At 35.6% G+C, this 19,196-nt stretch overlaps 1 protein-coding gene across 4 annotated transcripts; it reads right to left on the bottom strand.

The window, feature by feature from the left end:
* Nucleotides 1–3,545: 3,545 nt before the first annotated feature.
* On the bottom strand, nt 3,546–14,935 carry LOC104603958 (uncharacterized). Of its 4 annotated transcripts, XM_010268149.2 has the most exons (6): nt 14,656–14,935; nt 13,983–14,129; nt 13,301–13,421; nt 13,002–13,124; nt 12,010–12,195; nt 3,546–7,202 (listed from the first exon to the last, which is right to left on the bottom strand). In XM_010268149.2, the coding sequence occupies exons 5-6, from the start codon at nt 12,101–12,103 to the stop codon at nt 3,742–3,744; spliced, it is 3,555 nt and encodes a 1,184-aa protein (XP_010266451.1). In that variant the 5' UTR covers nt 12,104–12,195; nt 13,002–13,124; nt 13,301–13,421; nt 13,983–14,129; nt 14,656–14,935; the 3' UTR covers nt 3,546–3,741. The 4 variants fall into 4 exon arrangements, with proteins under 4 accessions (XP_010266451.1, XP_010266450.1, XP_010266449.1 ...); XM_010268148.2 differs by lacking the exon at nt 13,002–13,124; XM_010268147.2 differs by lacking the exons at nt 13,002–13,124; nt 13,301–13,421.
* Nucleotides 14,936–19,196: the final 4,261 nt, after the last annotated feature.

Consider the following 19,196-nt stretch of genomic DNA (forward strand, 5'->3'; position numbering starts at 1 on the left):
TCCTCTCGATTCTCATCCTCACATTTGAGGGTAGGTTGGGCCTGGGTCGATCTTGAATATAATCTGGTATATTGATAATTTATAAGCATTAGGGGTATTTTAATAAATTCAATGTGGATCGGGAAGAATTGTATCTATACCTGTACATGTTGTAATATCCAACTTAGTCGGGCTTGAGTCGAGTATTTGTTAAATCTATATTAATTTAAAAAGCACGAATGGCTGTAAGAATATTTCTGGAATTTTTTAAGGACAAAATTTATCTCTTTATATTTAAATTTATTGATAAACAATGAGGACAAATAAGGTAATCGGTTTTTTATTTTAAATGAGTTGAAAAGAGGTAATTTAATTATATTTAATGCATTCTATTCTCTTATTAAATCCAACATTTAAGTTGTTAACTTACATTCATGTTCATCGAATCATATATTTAAGTCATTTTTGTTTCTTTTCATCATTAAGTTCTATTAATTAAATCCATACTTAATAAATTAATAATTTCATTAATATAAAAGCTTATTTTTTTAAAATTTACCTAGCAAAAATAATGTTTTTCATCTAGGAGGTGGTAAGAAATTAAATCATTTTTTTTGGGTCAAATGGGTTAATCCATGTTGCCATAATTAAATTATAAAATTTAAAACTAAGTAAAATAACAAAAATAGAAATTAAAAAAATTGGGAACATTTTTAACATGTATTTTAAACAATAATAAGTATGATAAGTAAGAAATGTATTTATTAATGATGGAAATGGAATGTAAAATTTAAAACCAATTGGAAATAAAAATATTTTCCTATTCTATCTCATTAAATCCTATATTTAAGATATATTTTGTTCATCATTAAATTCTTATAATTAAATCTACAATATTGATTTTAATAGTATAAAAATAAATATTTTGAAAATAAACCATTTTCTTCACTCCCGGTGGTTGGTAAGAAATTCGACCATTTGGAGTCAAATAGATTAATAAATATTGCCATAATTAAATAATAAAAAATTAAAATAAATAACTATGAAATGTAAGAAGTATTTTTATTAATAGTGAAAATGGAATGTCAAATTCAAAATCTACCTAGAAATGAAATGATGTCATACTCAAATAATAAAATTTTTATTAATAGAAAATACAAAAGAATCACAAAAAAAAAGATAGAGAAAATTTTGTGCACATATCTAATGTTATATATTTATAAAAAATAAAATATTGGGTATATCTCTAATATTGTGCATTTATTATATTGAACAAAAATAAGTTTTATACATGAGAAATTATTTTATCAATGATGGAAATGTAATACAAAATTTAATGTCGACCTAGAAATCAAACAAAAATTAAGAGAAAATTATAATTTATTTGAGTCAAACGATACCATAGACAAACAAAAATTAAGTGTGATAAGTAAAAAGTATTTTATATAATGTAAATGAAATATATAATTTAAAGAGAAAATTATAGTCAAAGTTGGTTATACATTTAAAATTAGGTTGCAGGTTGGTCTAGAAACCAACAAAACTTTGACAACCGGCTTAACATTTCAAATTATAAAACCCCCGCCATGTCATCAGAGGCTTATGTGGATGTTTCCAACATGAAACTTTTAGTACATGTTGGACACAACAAAAAACCCATAGCAAAAATAGGTTTTCAATTTCTCTCCCACTCCTTTTGTCTCTTGATCTCCCTCCCTTATCTCTCATTCTCACAGTCATCTCTTGATCTCCCACTCTCTTAACTTCAATATGTAGCCAAATCAAAACCTTTGTCTCTTTCTCTCCCTCCCTCCCTATTGTTCTCCCTCAATCTTTATCATTTTTCTCCCTCACTCTCCCCCTTGGTCAATATCTTATTCTCCCTCAATCTTTATCGTTTTCCAATTGGTATAAATTTCATAACCATGATCTTCTTGTGAATTTTTATCAAATTGGTGTAATAATTTTTGAACCATACAAAGTTTGTCTCATTTCTTTTATATGATCTAATTAATACCATATAAGTGTGTAAGAAAAAAAAATGAGAGAGAGAGAGCGGGAGAGAAACTGAGGGAGAACGATAGAAATTAAGGGAGAATGAGAGATCGATCGAGAAAGAGAATGTGAGAGATTGAGGGAGAACGATAGGTAGAGAGAGAATGAGAGAAATCGATATAGAGAATGTAAATTCAGAAACCAAAAACCATTTTTATTTATTTTCAAATCACATAGTCGTTGAGCAGATAAAGATGACTGTGTGTTGTGTGTGAGTGAGTGAGAGAGAGAGAGACTAAAAACCTCATTTTTTTATTTTCCAATCACCCAACATTTAAGGGCAATTTTAGTATAAGCTTTTTGTTGTGTCTAACATGGATTAAAAATCTCATATTGGCAACAACCACATAAGCCTTTGATGACATGGCGAGGGTTTTTATAATTTAAAATATAGAGCCAATTGTTAGAGTTTTGTTGGTTTATGAACCAACTTGTAGCCTAATTTTAAATATACAACCAACTCTAACTATAATTTTTCCTAATTTAAAACTAATCCAAAAGCAAAGCTATTTTTTTATCTAGATGGTGAGTTAGTGATCTAACTTTTCAAAGAAACACATGATGTCAAATTGAATAATAAATGTTTAAGTTTATTTTTAATCATATTGTTGTTTTTATTAATTTTCAATTTTTCTTAACTATAGTATATCTAAAATTCAAATAATTAATATAATGAAAAATTTTTCATGTACAATGCATGTACTTAATTACTAATACTATTTAAGAGGCCTAGGCCTGATTCAATGCGAAGTCTTCAAATTGGTTATCTGATTTAACACTTAGGGTTTATTTTTTAAGAGGGGATTGGATTCCATCCACATCCAAGGTAATGTAAATTGTAACCCATCTAATTGCCGCCAGATAATTTTCGTGATGGTAGGCCCCAAGGTTAATGTGCCACACCCAAGCACTCGCAGTCGCTGTGGCAGTCCTCAAGGACTTTTAGGGTAAGGTAATTGAATCGGAGGCCTAGTTAACGTGTGTTATGCTACCCGTGGTTTGATGTGACTCAATTCATGTATACGTCATTTTAAAAGTCGATCCGGTCCAGTTTCCAGTTTTCAAAACCATGGTTTATGAACTGTTACTAGGTATCTGAATTGGCAAGTGGAATTGTGAAATTCAGAGGATATAACAGAAGTAGGAGAAAACCCGAAAAGTGGTCTTGAGGGGGTAAATTCCGCTGAGAGATCCGTTTGTAAATCGGCACTCGTGTAGATAGTTAGTCATGGATACCTACCGTCAGTACCGTGTTCATAAAAAATTCAGATAACAAAATGCGCTTATGAACTTTCCACCAAAAGAGAAAAAAAAAGGAAGAATGACAGTTCAGGGTCAGAATTTTTAGACTTAAAGTACGGTTGGATAGGTGTCAGTTCGGAATTGATACCAATTCAGGGCGGGCATTGATGTATAGAATGGGGGTATTTGATATTTTAAATGTTTATAGGTGTGCAGTTAAATTCAGAAATTTGCATTTGAACTGTCCGTAATTTTCCGGAAAAAAAAAGTGCCAATAAATACGTACCAATGAGAGCGCGCTCACTGGATTACCACTCCGCCCGCCAATAATGTTCGATTGAATAATGTGCTTACAAAAAGTTCAATCAGAGAAACCACCATCCTCGTGGGACAAAAAATGAACCAATTGTGAATAACTTTATGGCAATCTATATCAAATCAAATGCTAGTAAAAGAAACAAAGTTTCAAGCTCTCCTCTGGTTTCTCACCATCATCTTGGAGAGCAATTCCCTAAGTTGATTGCAACGCTCGTGCTGATAATCCACACACAAACACAACTGTCTTATGGCCTCTTTCTTCTCTTCCTGCATACTCAACATGTCATACTCCTTGTCTTTCACCATCTTGTCCAACTCCCCAACCCTCTCCTCAAGGTGGTCAACGATTTTTGTCAGTCTCTCCTTCTCTTCTTCGCCCTTGCTCACTTTCAATTCTAAGGTTCCAACCCTCTCTTGTAATAGCAACTCTTGTTCTTTCTTACTTTCTAGCTGCTCAACTAGATTCCTCGTTGTCTCTTCCAATTTTCCGCTCTTGATGTTTGTCTCAAAGACCCAGTTCTTCGCTATCTGAAGTTCATTTGAAAAACCCAGGATGCGGTTTTGGAAGGACAAGTGATTCTCCTGAAATTTCTGCACCACCAACTCCAATCCGGAGAATGTACTGCTTGCTTTTTGCAATGAATTCTTGATACCCATCATCTCATTTTCATAGGATAGGATCTTCTTGGAGAACTTTGCAATCTGTTCTTCAAGTACCTTATGTTCCTCCCGAAACTTCTCTTCTGCCTTCATGTAGCTCTCTTCTTTTTCTGTGAGTAATTGTTCTGTGACACGGAGCTTCTGGTTGGACAAGCGGTGCTTAACTTCAATGGTTTCAACCTCTGTCTGTAATTTTGTGATCTCCCCATGCTGTTCCTCTTGTATTTTCTGCAATGTTGCAATTGTTTCATCCTTCCATGACAGAAGGCGACTTTTCTCTTCTAACTCCATTCTCATCTTCTCAATCTCTTTCCTTCCAATTTCTATTTCATTTTTCAACTCATCAGCAGCCCTTTGCATGGTAGAAGCCATCTCATTTTTAGATTCAACGTTACCCTGAAGCAACTCTCTCATTTCTTCGATCTTCTTTTCTGCAACATGGAAATTCTCCTTGGACTTCTCAAACAGATCTTCTAGCTGTTTATATTCTTCATTTAACTTGATGAATTTATCTTCACCTTCTTTCAGTTTCTCCAAAAGAGTGGAGAGTTCATCTCCTCTTTCTGTAAATATTCTCTTCAGATCTGATACTTCATTCTGCATGTCTGTTTGGGATAGCTGCAACCCCTGGTTTTCCTCTCTGACCTGCTCAGCTTCAAGATTTATACTTTTGATCTTCTCTTCCAGTTCATTTTTCTGTTCAAACAAAGAATGAAATTCCAGTTGCATGTCATGTATCTGGGCTGTCAATTCCTCCTTCTCTTTCAACAATGTCTGTTGGTACCGAGTCTTGTTCTCTAAATCAAGGTTCAGATTTTCTATTTGATTCTGAAATTGTAAGGCTTCCTGATTTTGCCTCTCTATTTGCAATTCAAACTGGTTTTTCTGGGTCTTCAAGGAGTCCACTTCCAGTTGCAAATCATTGACCTGATCCATTAAGCTCTTGATCTGAATAGAGGCTTCATCATTTCTGTCTCTCAGCTGCTTATTTTCCTCATTCAGTTCGCTTTTGTGATCACTTAAAGAATTCGCCTCCAGTTGCAGACTGTTAACCTTGGCTGTTAACTCCCCTATCTGAGCCGATGTTTCATTCTTTACATCCTCCATTTTTTTCAGGAGTATGGAGAGTTCAAGTTCCTTCTCTTTTAATATTCTCTGCAGATCTTGTGCCTGATTTTGCAAGTCAGTCTGAATTAGAAGCAATGCCTGGTTTTCCTCTCCAACCTTCTCAACTTCATGGCTTTTATTTCCGATCTGTTCTTCCAGTTTAGATTTCTGTGCCAACAGAGAATGAATCTCTAGTTGCATTTCATGTACCTGAACTGTCAAATTTTCCTTCTCTTTGAACAATCCCACTTGATCCCTGGACTTGTTTTCTAATTCAATGTTCAGATTTTCTATTTCTGTCCGGAACTTCAAAGCATCTTGCTTTTGTCTGTCCAACTGTGAATCTAACTCTTTTTTCTGGGCTTGTAAAGAGTCCAGTTCCAGTTTCAGATCATTGACCTGATCCATCAAGCACTTTATCTCTGTAGATGCTTTATCATTTCCTTCCTGAAGTTCCTCTGTCAACTGTTTATTTTCTTTTTGCAGTTCACTCGTCTGTGCACTTAAAGAGTCCACCTCCAGTTGTAGATCATTGATCTTTGCTTTTAACTCCTCTACTTGAGTTGATGCATCATTATTGACATCCTGAAGTTTCTTCAGGAGAGAAGAAATTTCATCTCCTCTTTCTCTGGATATTCTATCCAATTCTAGTATTTGTTCTTGCAGGTCAGTTTGAACCTGCAGCAATTCTCTTTTTCCCTTCTCCAACTGTTTAGCTTCATTCACTTTGTGTTCAAATTGCTCTTGTAGTTCTGTTTTCTGGATAAGTAAAGAATCCAGCTCCAATTGTAAGTTGGCCAACTGAGTCTCAAAGCTCTTTGCTTGAGCTGAAGCTTCATTCTCAAAATTTTCACGTGCCATCACAAGATTTGAAAGCTCAACTTTGTTTGCTTCAGAAATCTCCTTTAACCTGTTAGCTTCTTCTTCAAGCTCCTGTATTCTTTTCTGTGCTTTCTCAAACTCAGTTGAAAGTTCTGTGTTCTCTGAAGCCAGTTGTTTATTCTCTTTATGTATAATGTCCATTTCCTGGTCTAATTCAATTACTTTCTGATTTGCAAATTCCAGTTGTTGCTTAATGTTAGAAACCTCCCCTTTCTCAGATTCCAGTTCAAGTTTTAGAGCTCCATTGTCAACCCAAAGTTTTGATTTCTCTTCTTTCAATTGATCAGCTTCAGCCCTTAGGCCTTCTATAATTTTCTCCCCCTCATCAACCCTTTTGAAAGCTGTCAAATTTTCCCTGTTCAAGGCTTCATTCTCTCTGTTCAAATCTTCCAACCTTTGCTTCAGATCAGATTCTAACTTACTGGCAGACTCCAACTTTAGCTTCAGGCCTCCATTCTCAGTCTGTAATGTTAACCTCTCATCATTTGAGTGTTCAACTTCAATTCTAAGATCTTCTATGACTTTCTCTCCTTCTTGAACTTTTCTCAAAGCAGTCTGATATTTAAAGTTTAAATCTTCCTTCTCTTCAAGTGTATCTGTCAATCTATGCTTCAGGACAGCTATTTCGTTATTCAGAGATTCAAGTTCTTGTGTACTGCTCTCTGGCAGATTTTGAAGCCCATCTTGTATTGAGTCCTTCTTGACTTTCTCCTTGGAAGAAAGATCAGATTCTGAATCTGAGCTGGAACTAGATGAAGAGTGGCCATTGTTTTCTTCTTTGTAATGAGCTTTCTTCCTTAATTCCCCTGTGAGATGATCATAGAGTGAATAGAGGGATTGGTATTGGTTATGGAAATCCTCAATGAGGTCAACAAGTTCAGACCCTTCGTTGGAATTCTCTAATTTGTCTCCTTCTTCTCGGATAAGCTTCAAGATCATTTTCACTTTATTCTCCATTTCTGCAATATTTAAGAAGGTTTTGAATTAATTTCTTCAAAACAAGCTGACAAATATAAGAACTGTAAATTAAGATGCAATCAGGCAACATTTTATGTGCTTAGATATTCAATTCTTGAACATACAACATACAACCTCAAAAGATCTACCAATGGCCTCTGTCACAAATTTGAAAAAGAAGAAAATAAAGAACTGGCAACAGAAGATGCATAACTTGGATTCTGGAACTAGTGGAAAATAGTTGTCACTGGAAACAGCCAGAGGCCCAACAAGTTAAGAAATCCTACAAGTGCACTAGAGCTTAGAAATATGTCTACAAAATGAAATCTTTACGGGAATTTTTGCAGTTTGTTGGTTATCGGTTATTTAATTCCAATTCTGGGGTTCAGCTTCCCCAGAAAACTAAGCCAGCTAGCACCCTCAAGTTAATGGCATAGATCAATTGGGTGCAATTTGGGTTGGGCCAACCTAATATAAAGTTAAGAGTTAGGATTGGAAAATGCCAACTCAATATAAAGTCAGATTGAATTAAGGTTGATTCCCTGGGCAACCCAATGTATTACACTTGAAATTATATTGTGCATTACTATATGGTACGCATAATGATTTATGCATACAAATATGCTTATGTAAGAGGGAGAGGAGAGGGGGTGATGATGAAGAGTAGTTTATGATAAAATATTACCATAAATTGATCAAAAAAAAGATAAAATATTACCATAATATGATGTCTATGTATCATTTTCATATACAATATGCATAATTGCATAAGTTAGTATTATTTATTCATGTCTTTGTAAATTTTGTAGTTAAGAATCCAACCCAAACCCAACCTAATCTCATGATTGGGTTAGGTTAGGGTTGGGAACCTCAGGTTGAAGATTGGGTTAGGCTATGGTTGACCTCAACCCAAGCCAGCATGGCCCAAGTTGCACCCTCCACACTCCATTCCACCTATGAGTTATACAACTCAACAGAAATTAACCCAACAACTTAGGTTTGGTTAGGCAATTCTTGTTTGTCATGCCACTCTGCCAAGGGTAGTATTTTTTTTTGTTTGAGGGATGTTTAACCAAATTCCATTAAAAGAAGGACTACATGAGAAGATGTAAAAAACAGGGTCAAACCCCAAAGAGATTAAAAAGGAGGAAGCCTATCATTGTACATATTTTCTAAGCAAGAAACCAGTTTTGCTAAGCCATCTGCAATAGGATTTAGCTCCCTTGGAATCCAAAACAGTTTTGCATTTAAGCATTCCAAGTAATCCCTTGCCTCTTCCAAATAGTGGCTCAACCTACAAGGGCCCCCTTCCTTATCCCTTAGCCATTTAATGGTATTTTCTGAATCTCCTACAATAGAGAGGTTCTGAATTCCCAAGCAATTTACTATTCTGATTTCAGTGAGAGCCGCCAACACTTGAGCCTTAGTTGAGCCAGTGAATCCGATGGGACCACTGAAAACCCAGCAAATTTTACCTCTTTCATCCCTCAAGATGGCTCCCAATTCCTGCTGAACCTGGATTGCCTGTAGCACTCCCATCGAAGTGTAAAATCATCCCTTCTTCACTGAATAAAACTGGTTGTCTTAAGATTTTCTGAGTGGAGTGTGGAAGAACCAGGATAGTATGAATATTTCTGTTAAGGTCATTGATTGATTGTTTTGTATTGATTCCTTACGCCTTTTCACAATACTGAGTAACCAATGACCATTTTGGCTTACTCTACTTCTTTTAGAACCTGATCTTGCATCAGGTCACTCCTAACTATTGTAGTAGGTGGCCTTCTATGTGCATGACCTAACCATCTTCCTCTACTTCCCTGACTTCTTTTATATATTCGGATTATCCCCAAGTAACCATGAATGCACTCTTTGTTACATTTATCAATAAAAATATACCGTCTCCATCCTTTAGTCAGGAATATAAGGTTTTGAGCAGTGATTTAAAAGGCGCATCTAGGTGCACAGACGAGGGGCATTTTAAGGTATGTGCCTCGCCAAGGCCCCAGGTGCAGCACTTTCAAAAGGTGTGCACCTGATACAAAAGGGCATGCCTCAAGGGGCTTGGTACAAAGGTGGGACGTAGATTCAGGAACGTAAAATGTTTTACAGCTATTTGAAGTAATGCAATCGGAAAAAAAAAGAGATTGGGGATTTTATATACTTGAATATGTTTTATATGTTTGGTTTTATTTTTAAATTTTCATTTGAATATGTTTTACATGTTATGTTTATGTGTTTTAATTTTAGATAACAGGTTTTAAATATTTATTTTAAAATTTAAGTTTATATTTTTAATTAATATTATATTTAATACTTTAGTATTTTATTTCTTTTTGGCATTTTTTTCATTTTTGCACCTTGCTTCAAAAAGGCACAAATTGCCCGTCGCACTTTTTTTGCACCTTACGCTTTTAAAACACTGGTTGAGGAATAAAAGATAAAAATGAAATACAATGAAGGGAACCAACTACACTTTTGCTCCATCCAGGTGAATGCATTTATCAGCCTTTAGTATAAAACAAATAATGCAGAGGTTTAAAATAATAGATGTAATACAGGCATTGGTGAAGGACCTTTGACTGTTTTGACTGTTATAATGGTTATAACAGATTAACAGCTGAAAGCACTTTGGTTCTTTGTTTAGCAGTACTTCTAATTCTTTTCTACTAGTAAACAATGCCAGAAAGTTGGTTTGACACAAAATACTTAGGATCTATAATGCCTGTATATAGATATGAATACAAACATGGGCATGGATACAGGAAACAGGGATATGACTCTCCATTTCCTAAAACCAAAACATGGATACAGGCATATCCATGTAATATGCTCAAGACTTATTTCTTGCCAAAAAAGACGGTTACCCAATTTAATCCTAGCCATCTAGAGTCTTCAGAGGGGTGGACTGGATATGGACCTAACCTTTAGTTTTTTTTCCAAATTTAATTTATAATATAATTTGTTAAGTCACACCATTTTGCATATGTCAAAAGTGTTAGTGCCATAAGATACATCTAGAAGTGTCCATGCAATACCTATGTCATATCCAGCAAGTATTGTCTCCATCACCTGTATAGGCTGTACAGGTATCTGGGTATCATAGATTAGGAGATACATTTTTCTCTGGGTCTGATTGAGACACTTGTTCCTATACATCTCCTATGTCTTATATAGGGTGTAAAGCAGATTTTGTATTAGTAAAGCATTGATAGATCAGGTGCTTCAACTACATGGCATGTACTTCTATTTTTTGGTAAACTAAATCTTTATTGAGTTTAGAAGGGGGTTAAGTGAGGTTGTACAAAAAGAATGTATCAGAAAATAACCAGCCACTATAGCTACATACATACACAAACTTCATGTATTTATCCAATAAAAGTTGAGTATCGGATGTTTAGTTCTGTAGGACTTGGCATATTTTTCCTCATAATTTTATCACTAAATTAATTTAAAATCATATACAGAAAGACAAAGAAATGGGATATTATGGTTTCTATAACAATAAGAAGATTAATGTTGTCCTTCATTTTACATGTGCTTTTTACAAATGCAATAACAGTCTACCACCATAGACCTAATGCTGTTATTAACAGTTTTACCCACCATATTCAAAATCAAGGAATTTAAAGAAAACTAGGATACAAATATTTGCTGACTCACTTGCAAGGCATGGAGTTAGTAGGGAACAGATGTTTTGGAGTGTAACATCTGGGGGAAGTTTGTAAGAAGATTGACATGTAAGGGTGTTAAGTACTGTGGACTAACCTAACAGATATACTTATATCTTGTACATAACTTTTTCTATGAAAATCAATAAAGCTAACTATTACCAATAAAAAAACTAGTTTAGAAGATATTCCAGAATATGAAAGAACTACAGCTTGATTTGAAAAGAAAACAGGAAATACTGACTTGCAACAAGGCCCTCAATTATTGAACATTTGGACACACATATAAATGGAAAAGAAATGAAGAACTAAAAGCACTGCATATAGGCTGTTTATTGGGGTAAACCTTGCCCCTCTTTAGGCACTTTTCAGTGGGTGATATCTTTAAAGGATGGCAGAACATCATGAATTGTTCTTCCTCTCTTGATGCCCACACTTTGGGACCTCTTGTTTAGTCCTCTCCACCAGCAGATCACATAAAATTGAATTTTGATGGATGTAGTATGGGGAAACCCGGACCTTCTTACATAGGAGGGGCTTCCCAGTACCATGATGACACACTTGCAGCTATTTTCTCAGGCCTTATAGAACAAAGAAACTGATAAGAGCAAAATTCCTGGCTATCCAGCAAGGTCTAAGAATAGGGAGGGAGCTAAACTATCATCAGGTCATAGTGGGATAGCTTTGTGGAAACAACATGGTACCATGGCAGTATAGACATATTATGAGAGAAACCAGGCAGATATCATGAGAAGTGGAAGCCACCTTCACATGGGTTCGGCAAACTTGTAATAAATAGTTTGGCTCTAAACAAGGGGTAAATAGAGCACAGATGTTCTGGGGAGTTGTCCCAAGGGATTTAAATGATAACTTAAACTGAAAAAGAAAGATAATGGGTTAGGTAGAAGGGCTAGCCTAAATTTGGGATACCTGGATTACCTCTTGTAGATAGCATTCTTTTCCAACAATTATTAAAAAGTTTCAGTTACTTATAAAAAAATACACTGTTAACTATTCATTGAATTGTCTTGCATCTTTCGCATTTCCCCTTTGGTGAATTTCACATAATCTCTAATTTAAATGATAGATTCAACTACTCCCTAAAACTAAAAAATTTGGCCAAGAAATTGAAGAAAATTACCTTCTTTAGTCTCTTTCAGCTGCTCATTTTTTTCAGGAGCAATATGAGTCCCAAACAAGGATTTTATTGACTTCCTGAACTGATGATTCCTCATCCCCACTGATTTGGCTTTTCCTACAAACTTTCTTCAATAACCACTTCTCAGGGACAAGGCAATTTCCATCTCAAGATCAAATGGATGAATATCTGAGGAACAGAGAGAAAGAAACTCCTTTAAAATCTCAAATATGGTAACCAGTGAACTACATGATAATAAGATTAACGTGCATTATTATTGCATGCCTGCACAATATTTATCAAATTTCAGGAAGTAAATAGAGGAATTTTTCCAACCAGCAGCACCACTACCTCCCCCCACCCCCCTTAAAGAGAAGAAAAGAAAAAGGAGTAACAGAGAAGAGAAAGGGGGTGCAGTCAGGGCAATAAACAATTGAAGTACAATCAGGTCAGCTTTCTTTGCAAACCAACTTAATTCACTGGTATACATGTAAGTAAAATACAGAACTCTACATTCATTGGAGCAAGGTAAGATACTGTTTACAACCCAAGATCAACTCAGCCCTATTCCCAACTATTTGGGGTTGGCTGTTCAAATCATCTATTGTCTTTGTGCTCTATCAAGTGACATGTTTCCTGTCAACTTGTAAGTCCAAGACAAGGGACTATCTATAGAATCAGGAATTAAGCTTTGAAATGCAGGATTTTTTTTTTCTGAAACAAATCAGATCCTTCTGTGGTTTACAAATAAAATTTCTATCATCCACATAGTAGAAAATATAGAACTAGAATCAAAGTGGCAAACTGGCAATAGTGATACATTAAACTAATTACTCTTTTCCAAGGAGTAGGCCATAAATTTTTATTGAACCAGAAGCTTCAGTAATAAAGATTTGACTTTTGCAGAATGGAAGCTGAAATTGATCTATGACATGTACATCAAGTTAAAAGGTATACGAAAGAAAGAAAGAAAGAAGATGAGAGAAGATACCAACCTTTAAAGGGGTAAAAGAAAATTGTCTATTAACACCAAACTGGAAGAAGGCAAAGTAATGAAAAAGAAGTCTTCTCGACTTTTAAATATTGAATTGGAGAGTTGTAATATTCTCATGGTATGTCTGAAATGGAGGAAAAGGATCAGAAGTTAAGGGTTCATACATACTTTTGTAAATCTATAGATGGAGGCATAAGCTTATTTATGCAGGGAAACAATTGATTAGGATATAGGAGACTAGCATGACTGAAAGTTAAGTTCATTAAGACAAGGGCATAGGTAAGAAATATGCTCATTTACTTTGGAATCTGCAAATCTTGAGAGACTATTCCATGGAGCTGAGTTCCCGCTATCCTTGGCCACACCAGACATCCCCGGAATCAAAAAAGTAAATCCTCCATATACACACTAGGCGGAGTTCCTAAAAATCATGTGACATTATGATTCAAAAATAATGGAGACAGATTAACATCCCTCCATCAAAATGATTCAAAGAGATAGCACAGAAAAAAAGTGGCTGATGATAGCCAATGCCAGTTCACTGGTGGGTCACATTTAAAGTCTGAAACGCTCAGGTTTCACAGAGGATGATGAAGCCTGGTTTATCATACTTCATACATATTCAAAAGCTAACAACGTTTTGTTTTATCTAAGACATGCAAAGTAGGTGCCGGTTCTTATTTGGCGCCACCAACCTAGTGATTAGTCCTTGAAAACTCTGGGACCTCAATGGAATTCCAGAACGACAGCTCAAACGTTATAGAAGTGAGCTGTTCTTGTTTTAAGTTTGTGTTTTTCATTAAAAAAAACGAGAAACTTAGTATTTATTTATTTTAAAACTTAAAGACGAGAGAAGAGAATAAAATCAAAGTCTAAAGAAGAAGACGTGGCTTTTTGTCATTTAGAGGAAAAGCGAAGAAGAAAATGAATAAAGCACAAATTTTGCGGTTTAAACCCTCCTGAAGATAGAAAGAAGATTCACCTGAGACTTTTTCCTCCTCTCTTTGTTGCTGGTAGGGAAGTCAACAAGATCGGGAATGAACTTGGAACTCCCAAAATCCTGTTTCTTATAAGAAGTTTCATCAATGATCCTGAACTTCAGAAAAAAAGCCGTCCAGTGGAATAGAACCTGTGAAAAATAAATTTAGACTTACAATTTATTTATAGGAATTTCATACAGTGGATTTAGACAGGAGAAGAGAAAAAAAATTTATTTAGAAAATAAAAAAGCAGAGAACTATGAACTTCATACTGTAATTCCTTATTTCCTTTTTTTTTTAATTTTTGGATTGAGAAGTTCATCTAGCTGATCCGAAATACAGAAGGGCGAGGAAGAAGAGTAACATATAGAAGAAATAAATAGAACATCCCAATTCAAGCTTCGAAATCTAAGTTCTACGATTATATATTCATCAACCTAAGCGATCGAAAAATCTCAAGCTTCAAATCCAGACTTGCGGTGGTCGAAAAGACAAAAGAGACACTGCCTCAAGAATCCAACAAAACCTACCAACTCGAGTTTTCAAAAACAAATACTCACAATAGAGCTTCAAATCAAATTCAGATCGCAAGGAACACGAAGAAAGGAAAAAAAAACAACGAGATTAAAAGTACAAGAAAACTTAGAAGCAACAGAAATCTAGCTTTTTCCGTACAAGAACTTCGTCCAACCGATGGCGATTTCAGTCCATAATCGAAGACTAGCTATGAATTCGAGCAGAGTCTCCACTCTCGAGTTCTGCCAAAAAGAAAACTAGACCCGAACTTTTAGAATGAAGAGATTTGAGATTTCACCGCTGAAGAACAGTAAAAGAAAAAAAGGAATGCCAATTGGAATGTGAGTGTGTGCGCGTTCTTTGAAGTTTGAACCGAAAAATAAGAATCAGAATTAGAAAAAACGGAAAAGGAATGCAGATATGTTTTTGTCTGGATTAGAGGATGAAAGATTGAAAGGTACTGGTAGTGCATTTATAGCGTCAATTTTCTTGAGATGGAATCTTTGGAGTCTTGTTCAACCTACTCTTGCCCTACAATTTTGCATTTATTACGAAAATGCCACCGGCTTTCTCTTGAGCGAGCCCTGGTTATTAACGTGGTTCGAGACTTCGAGTTCGACAAATGTATGAGAATTGAGAAATCTTCACGTCACATCGTACTTTTTCAGTTTTATCAAAAACCATAATTAACAGGTAATTGGAGTCCGCTCCATGGTTTGCCACGTAATACTCGATGATTTTAATTTTTAAGAAGGTGACGGCCGGTTGTTTCGCGCGCTCTGTCATGAAAATGAACAAGGACCTTAACCGTCAGATTGGAATCCCGGCGGATTCGTGCCAAACTATAATTCAAGCTGGTTACAGCTCATGCTTCCTGTGAAGCACATGTTTTCTGAATCAGAATCTCCTCACGTACAGAGAGGTGGGCCATTGTAGACGAAGTAGGATCCGATGTTCGTCTATACTGATCGGACGGTCATATTTCAACTGATTTGTCGATTCATTTGCACTTTCAAAGATAATCCAAGAGCACTGGATTGGAATCTTCCGATTCTATCGGAGATTGATCGTGTGTAGACCTGGGATTACTTATGTATTATACATCTTTGAATATCGTTTGGGTGAATGGGGGTAGTTTGTAGTTAGTCCACTTCATGATGATATGACATCGCGTATCATCATCATGATCATCATTCATTCATCATCCAGAGCCTTAAAGGAAATTATGAATACGACACCGCACATGGGATTAGAAAATAGTATATTGTTAGTTGGTTACAAGGCACATGACGCACGCCTTCGTACACATTAGATTAAGACCCGATGTAAAACGTAAACGGATCCCCATTAATTAAATAATGTTATATTAAGGTCGAATTTAAACCTTATTCCATTAATTAATTAATGTAGACTTGTTGTAAGATAATAAAGAATGGTTTTTCCTTAGGCATAGGTTTTTAACTTCTAAGTGCCCGTTTGGGAGGGTTTTGGGGCAGTGGCTTCTCGTATTCCATGGTGGGCCCCATACAAGAGGCCAATAAAAAATGTTCGGATAAAAATTGGGAAAGCCAAAATAAACTTTAGGAATGCCATCCTTTACAAAGCTATTTTGGCCCCATTTATTGTTAAGGGTTATATATACACTGTACATTTGAAAAAGTATTTATATATCCTGAATTTTTAAAAACAACTTATATATAGTTGTATGTACCATATTCAGCTGTCCAAGGTTATTAGTGTAATAGATAAAATGTAAAAGGCAAAAATATCATTAACTGTTTATTAAGTTATCAAAATATACCATATTGCTAATTCATTGAAAGATCTGATTTTTGGGAGTAGTGTTGTAAAAAATCTGGTTTTTGGCAAATTCCACTGCCAACATAGGATTTTTTTTTTGAAGTGCACTGCCAACACAGGATGCAGTAACCCATCTTGAAGTCCCAAAAATAGATTCTTGTGAAATGAAACAACGTAGTTACTCTTGAAACTGAAATCTGGTTTTCTGGAATTTCATATGTACCTTGCATACACAATGACATAAGGAGCATGATTTTAATGACATGTTTTAGTGGCAAACGTTCCCAATGGGATTTTTGTCGAGCACATAACGGTAGAGTTAGTCAATTAACTAAATCATAAGGGTAATTTAAGAAATCTGTTCTTTTAATTTTTATTAAAATCGATGATTGAAAGTTAGTCAATTAACTAAGCAGAATTACAGGCCAGGTTAGGCCTATGCCAGCCTTGAAGTATTAGACCTAAGCCCAATCCTATATTTTTCTGGACTTGATGCAGGCCCGGGCATGGCTGTACACAAAAATCTGGGCCCTAGCCCAGAAATTTGCGGCCTGGGCTGGGCCATGATCAATTTACTAGTTGACCAACTTGCCCCCACTAAATACCGGTAAATGAATGGGACCTTGAAGTATGCCAGCTCAACCTAAGCGACTTCTTTGTAGCAGACTAGCAGTTCCTCCGAAACGCATATGCCTTCCCAAACGGAGCCTAAGCATGTGAGCCATAAACTTGTACTCGAAAGCAATCAGTTTAAAGTTAAAACCACTTTTAAATATTGAATCAAATGACTAATCTTGATAATTTTATACCTTTTATTCTCTAAAATTGATTTAAAAACATATTTTTCTACAAAACTTTAAGCTATGTTTGGTTTGAAGAAAAAGGTGGGGAAAGGAAGGGAAAGACAGAAAAACCTATACAAAACTTTAAACTATGCTTGTAAAGGTTTCCCTATCTTTTCCTTACCTTTTCTTTCAAACCAAACATAGTCTAATTTACCAAAAAAAAATAGTTAACTAAAAGGTTTGGGTGTTGATCTATTTCCCTATGGTCTTGTTTAAATTTAGTTAAGAATCCATTTGGACAGACATTTATTTGTCTTTGAGCTATCAGTTGTAATAAACAAATACAAACCAAAAAGTGTTTTAAGCGCTTGGTAAGAGTTGTTTTTAAAAACATAATAATCTAAAATCTAGGTTACAAATAAATCGGATCAAATTCAATCCAATTCGATCTGAATAAAAAAAAAAATTGATCCAATTAGTTAATAGATCGAATTCAAATATATCCTGATTTGATCCAACATGAGACAATCCAAATTGAATTTGGTATTTGATAAGATTTTGAAATTCAAATCAAATCTTGGAAATCCAACATATTTAGATTGATTGTATTTTTTATCGAATCAGATCGGATATACCCTTAATCGAATCCAATCCGATCCAGCCCTACTAAAACCAAATCACTCTAAGATACAAAGTATGAAATTAGAGTTTTATGCTTTTGGGCTTTGGGAAAACACAAATCCTGAAGCATATGTAAACAAACTCAACCTAAATGTCAATGAAAATGTGGTTTTCTATTTCTTTTTTTCATTTGGATTTAATCATATTTCTGTTTTGAAGTATGTTAATTCTGCAATTTCCTAGTTCAAACTTCATAGTGGCATCCAATTGTCTTTCATCTCCTTGGTATGCATGTCACAACTCACAACCTTTGAGAAGGAATGGGTCCTTCATGCTGGTCAATCTCTTGCCGCATCTTTTATGGTAAGGAGTAAAGACTGCTCTCCATGTACCATCTTAGATACGAACAAACACAGCTTAAGTTGTCAACAGATTTGGTATAACCATCCGCAACAAAATAATCAACACATCCACTCCTTTTGAGCAGTCTGTTTGCTCGTAAAAGGCAGTATTTGATGCCTGAGTTGCAGTGGACAACCTAGAAATACCATAAGAAAGCTTGAGTGGTGAAGAATTTGGAGAGAAGAGAAGCATTTCTATGAGAACTGCATTGGGATGGATTCATCCCAAAAGACAAATGCATATTCATTAATTCCCAAAGGTGACGTTCACGGAGGTTACCTATGTCCTCACAGGTAAGAGACATCAGACATCACAATAGTTTCTTTTGGACTTGTACAGTTCCATACAAGAGGGGTAGTCCCCCACCAACCCGATTGAAGGCAGCGATCAATCGCAAATCTGCTACAACCAACTCGAGACCTTATCAACTGAGCCAGCAGTGTCAATTGCCACCTTATTCAATAGAGCAAACCTATTGCGTCTAAGCGACCAATACAAGAATGTAAGAAGAAAGCTGGCGACTCCCCAGTCCCCACCTCCGATGACAAGTGGTAGACGATCGATGAGCTGTAGCTGTAGAATCCGACAGCGACCATCGCGAGGAAAGACAGCAACCCCAGTAGGGGCTCAACTACAAAGTCAAAAAACTAAAAATGGTAGGGCATCGGCATCGCCGTTGCGTTAGATGTATACCTTAGCTACTGGAGTGGGGCTGCATGTACGGAATTATGATCTGTTCACCTCGTACCGAACTCACAGGCACATTCCACTTGGAACATCTTCGATCTTGGATGAATAATAACAAATATGAGAGATATTCTCGATGTATGATAAGATGTGCCTGTAAGATCGGTGTGAGGAGCGCTGTATAAGAAGCAGATCCCGTTCCCTTGTATGTATAATGTACTAACACCAATTCTGTCTCTACCGGGTCAGATGACATGTAAGCAGTCACATCAGCTTGTTATTATTGTTGTTGCTTTAGTTCCCTGCTTGGAGCAACGTCAAATTCGCATTCTCACATGCCTAGCCTCCTTGCACAATTTGCACAACATTGATATTGTGTCATAATTTTATCCACAAATGGGCATT

This window comes from Nelumbo nucifera, chromosome 3, assembly GCF_055504915.1.
Source record: "Nelumbo nucifera cultivar China Antique chromosome 3, China Antique-T2T, whole genome shotgun sequence".
NCBI lineage: Eukaryota > Viridiplantae > Streptophyta > Magnoliopsida > Proteales > Nelumbonaceae > Nelumbo > Nelumbo nucifera.